This window comes from Carcharhinus amblyrhynchos, chromosome 23 (genome assembly GCF_965287045.1).
Source record: "Carcharhinus amblyrhynchos chromosome 23, sCarAmb.v2.hapA, whole genome shotgun sequence".
NCBI classification, from domain to species: Eukaryota; Metazoa; Chordata; class Chondrichthyes; order Carcharhiniformes; family Carcharhinidae; genus Carcharhinus; species Carcharhinus amblyrhynchos.
The window spans coordinates 13,418,726-13,423,952 of record NC_137346.1 but is presented as its reverse complement, the minus strand read 5'-3'; the positions used below and the strand labels follow the sequence as shown (position 1 = coordinate 13,423,952).

The window sequence follows — 5,227 nt, the reverse complement described above, 5'->3', positions numbered from 1 at the left end:
AATTGCACCCTCTGGTGTTTAAGGTTGCCAGTACTAATGTCACAAGATTCAGGATCAAGGTAACTGAAAGCCATGCATGTGATACTGAATATTTAGTGTGAAAAGTCAGGTGAAGATACAAGCCTTCTTCAGAGGTGTCACATTTCAAATGTGACAAACTATATTGCACTAATATAGCAAGGAGAGAAACTTCAATTTATTAGTTTTATTTCTGTTATGTATTGTCCAAATACAGCTATTTAAATTACAAAGTCACATTTACAATCATAGTTGAAAACCTCCAGAATAAGTACTAACTAGTTTGCTGTTACTGTCCATAAGACTGATTCATAAGCACTTGGAACCCTGTTTAAAAGGTTCCTTTGATGCTGACAAAATACTTCCCACTGGTAGGTGCTCCAACTAGCAAATTATACAATTACATCCATCCTGCATTATATATTGGACAATTACATTAGAGTTCAAGACATATGCATTTGTTTACAGTTCCAGTATAGAACTAATCCACAGATCACAGCCAATGCAAGGGAGGCCACTGCTGCTGCAAGGAGGACACCATCAGCTACATTTCCTGTGAAGAGATTTAAGATGTAAAAAAATGGGCACAATGTTTGATGTTCTCACCACCCCCACCCCCCAGTGAGATCAGATCAAGCCCCAAGATAGTGCAATGGCTTATCTTTCAGCTTGAATCTAGAATGTCATGTGGGGACAACAAATTGAATCCAATTCAAATTCTCTTTTGGGAGTGTGGACTTGTTTGTCCACTGCATTCTTTGTAACCAAAAAGTGGGAGTAACAAACCACCTAGCATTTAGGCAGCTCATATTCCTTCAGCACACTAGCAGCTTCTTTCATTTTGAAAGTGTCAGCTCCTTCCAGATAATTCAAACATGGAGGACTGTGGCAGAGATAGTGTCACTGGACTATATGTTTAGTGGATAAATATTAAAGTGGGGACAAGTTCAATCAGGATGAATCCAAAACCATTTAGAAAATGGCTATGAAAAGCTTGGTTCTGAGCTATTAAGTATGAAAATGCTTTACACTTAAAACATTTAATACTTTAGATTAAAGTCCCATTCACACCAGAATTCAGTAGAGCATAGCAGCATCAAATTCATTTTTTGTACTTTTACTGTAGGTAGGTACCTTCACAATAAGGAAATGTCACCCTAGTGACAATTGGTTGGCAACTGAAGTTCTGCTGTAAATCCTGTGGTTCAACTGGTTTCATTGAATCCCTATATAGTGCAGAAAGCAGCCAGCCACAAAGTCTACACACTGCAATCCCCTAGCCCTGCAATTTCCCCTGACAAGGGGCAATTTAGAATTGTCAATCCACCTAACCTGCACATCTTTGGATGGAGTTTGCAAACTCCATCCAAGTCTGGAATTGAACCTGGGTCTCTGGAGGCAGCAATTACTAGCAGGCCATCTACTCCTGGTGTAGGAAAGTAGATTAAAGTATTTATGAAATAAATACCCAACTTAAGTAGGTTGGAATGATCTGCAGTTGTGGTGCCATACAAGATTACACAAGTGTTAAGCCTTCATGTTAAATTCTTATATTATGGCTGTGAGAATAAGATTTCATACCTTTTACCAGAGAGGATTTGGCAACTTTTCCTTCTGAGAGAGTGAAAAGTATGGGTCTCTTCAGTGTTACTAGCCCCTGATGGGTTTTGGGCAAGGCTTCAGTGGAAGTGTTAGAGTCCAAACTTCTGCCTATCCCTGGCAAAGAAAAAACCAAACACATTTATTCAGAGAATCTGAACAGTCAGAAACTTAATTCAGAATTTTAAATTCTTACTTTTTCCAGCATCACAAGTTGTTGTACATTTCTCCATTTCAGAAACAAGGCACACAGCTGCACTGCAATGAAAGTAGACCTAAAAGAAGAAAGGATTCTTTAAGCATCAAATCAAGGAGGAATATTACAAGTATTAAAAAAATGTGTCTAACCTCTCCACTCAGCAGCTTTGGGACATGTTGGCTCCAGAATGTGAAGACCTTCACTTCAAATCGCTTGTGATGTGTTGGGAACAGCAGGTTGGAAGAAGTTGCATCAATAGTGTGCAGCTGGGTCAAGTAGTTATCCCTATAATATGGGCAGCTGGATAACAAAGTTTGAGATTTAATTTGGAGAAAATAAACCAATGATCCTTTTGATACAAACTGCAAAAAAAATGTGAAAAAAGGTGCAAGAAACAAAGATCAACTCCTTTTACAAAAAAAAAATCTTAAAAAAGCTGTAGACTGTGTTGCACAAAGTTAGTTCTGTTCAAGATAGTCAGGTCTGAGATTCAGCATTTTCTTCAGAAAGAGCTTGCTCCACTGTTAAAGATTTGATTATGGACTGGTGTTGAAAAGGGCAAGATGTTGAGACCAATCTCTGGATTCAACTTTAAACAATTGTTGCAGATCATAAGAATTAGTCTTGGAGTGGGGTTGGAATTAAAAGCTGCAGGTTTCATTGCTGTAAATTGGCTCCTGGCTTTATGCTAATCTGCATTTCAAGAATTGTCCTAGAGTGCCACTTGGGCAGGATTTTATGGCCTTGCTTAGTCAAATTTCCATTGTCAAACTCACTTGCTCAGATTCTGTGGCAGAGTTAGCATTTTGCTTTAACACTAATTCAAGACTTGCATTCTAGCAGATGTCACCCAATTAACCCATGAGGAATGGTGTCAGTGTAGTATCTTTATTCTATCATAAGTTTAGTGCATCTTATTAAAGAGGTGCCAAACTTAGCCTGAGGACCTTCTGCATCTCAATCAGCTCAAGTAGGTGAGGAAAGAAAGTAGGAAGAATACTTGCCCATTGACAATGAGGGGCCATTTTCTGCCATGCTCAGGGTCCAGTGTTTGTGTTGCCCAGCAGTTATTCAGCACAAGTGCAATACTGTTATCAGCTCGGTGGAGCAGGCGAACTTCTACATACACTGGCTCCCTGAGTACTCTCACTAGAGGGTAGTCTTCATCAACAAACCAAGTACTGTAGGACTCATCTGCAGGAGGAAATTAGGTCAGCAAGGAGTGTAGAGGCCTTGTAGACTTCAGGTTAAAATGAAGTTGGAATTACCTTTTGCAATCCTCATTTCTATTTTAAGGACACCATCCATCACTATGAAAGGTGGGGGTGAGGGAGTATTCACCACAAGCATCAAAGGAAGGTCCTCAATACCAGTCAAATGGCATCTTACTTGCAACCTAGGAAAGAGTGTGTTAACTGATGTCATACAGACTATTTCAATGCAAAACCACCAGAAATTGGAGGCAGGAGTACAATCATATGCACAGGGGCAAGTGATTCAATTGAAGGCTGATATTGGGCATAGCTCATTTGATCTTAGCTGGAGCCAAGTTGAAGCCTTTTCATTATATGAAAATGAAATCTGGTCATAAACCCAGTTGTAAGTGTTGCAATGACCACAATGTAGCAAGATGTGTTACTTGACAATGACAGTTTAAAGTAGGTAACTCAAGTAGCCAAAACATTTGCCTTCAGGCAAGAGAAATAATGGAGTCAAGGACATGGCAGCAATGCAAAAGTTACTCCATGGAATCTTCAGTGCAGAAGGGCATTTGAGCCTGCATCAACAATCCCATTAGGCCTTATCCCCATATTTATCCTAATTCCTGACACTAAGGGACAATTTAACTTGGCCAATCCACCCAACTTGTACATCTTGACTGTTGAAGGAAACTAGTCCATCAAGGATGCAAGAACAAGCCTAATGAAAGATAACATTCATGAACTGAATGCAATGGGATAAAAATTGGCTGAGGGAAGGTCATCATAAGGTTACTTCAAGGGGGAGTGTGTAAATGTTTTTACCTTGAAGGTTTGTCATGATTACTGATGTGTAATCAATCATTTTGGATTGAACTCAATGGATGATTCTGGTCAACAAGTTGACCAAGTTAGGTTTGTTTTAATCTGGTAAAATTGCTAGTATTCAGGCACTTACTTGAATGTACTTTCTCTGGTTATATGGCCACGAGGTCCACTTTGGGTCCTCCTCCTGGCCATTACATCTACTTTGTAAGTGATATTTGACCCATCAATCTAGATAGAAAAAAAGAACATTTATCTTATGGAAATCTATTCTTCATCCTAGAAGGAATTTTTAAGGAAAACAGCTTACCATTTGTGTGGCCCCACATGAATTAAGGGGAAACTGGAAGATAACAAATTCCACTGTCCTGACTACAGGCACACATTGAGAACTGTTGTCCAACAAGAAGACAGAGCCAAGATCAAGTGGGGGTGCTGTTGCAATTCTGGGTATTACAATGGTAAACAACCCATTGTTTGTGCAATCAATATAAGCTAGGGAAAGAAGATCATATACCATTATGAAGTGGAGCCAGGTAGTGTGCTACACAATTCTATGTTACTGAACATGAACCATCTAGCATTTATATTTAATGCAATACTGTGCCTAAGACATGCATCTGAGCCATGTTCTTGTGCAAGGTCCACTGTAACAGTTTATGCACTGAAAACAGTTTCTACTGGCATACATTTCAGATTTTAACTAACAGACTAATGCACTAATGCTATTCTCCCTTGGGGGATTTTGTAGAGTGGGTCAAATCACCCAAGACATGTCATGTGACTAGGGACAGCTATTCCACCACCCTGCATTCCAGTTTGAGTTTTGCTCTGCTGGAGAGAGAGAGAGTTTCTGTTCTCCCCTCCCTCCAAGATTCTTAAAACAGCTGGCAGTGTTGGAGCTGAAAATCCAGCATCATGGAGACTTGTACCAATTCTAAAGGCAGCTGCACATCTAGGGGCTATTAAATTGGAATGGAGATAGTTAACAGAGTCAAGTCTTGTAATTGGCAAGTTAGTTTGCTGATTCTATGTTACCTTCTAATTGTTAGAAAGCTCCCTAGTGGGGCACTTGAATCATACCTAGATCAAAATACCTTGTTCACCCATGTCAAAACTTTAGGCTAAGTTCACAAAACACCTTGGGAGTTATACAACCATCTGCAAGCTTGAAGTTGAATACTGTATGTAAATTTAAAATTCTATAACCAGATCCCTATGCTTCAGTCTTGAAGAAAGCAAACCACAGGCAGACAATGCTCAAGGCCTACACAAGTCAGAACTTGGAACAAACTGTACAATAACTTATTTGTAATAGAACAAATTTAAAACCTACCAGTTTTCCCATAAAAGCAAGGAACTCTCTTATCAGCTGGATCATAGCAGC

The 5,227-nt window shown here is 39.4% G+C and overlaps 1 protein-coding gene across 1 annotated transcript; it reads right to left on the bottom strand.

Moving 5' to 3' along the window:
• Nucleotides 1-1,617: 1,617 nt before the first annotated feature.
• Nucleotides 1,618-4,389, bottom strand: LOC145357576 (zona pellucida sperm-binding protein 4-like). The gene is made up of 6 exons (XM_080211051.1): nt 4,151-4,389; nt 3,974-4,071; nt 3,085-3,212; nt 2,821-3,010; nt 1,814-2,116; nt 1,618-1,734 (listed from the first exon to the last, which is right to left on the bottom strand). The coding sequence occupies exons 1-5, from the start codon at nt 4,358-4,360 to the stop codon at nt 1,852-1,854; spliced, it is 891 nt and encodes a 296-aa protein (XP_080067177.1). The 5' UTR covers nt 4,361-4,389; the 3' UTR covers nt 1,618-1,734; nt 1,814-1,851.
• Nucleotides 4,390-5,227: the final 838 nt, after the last annotated feature.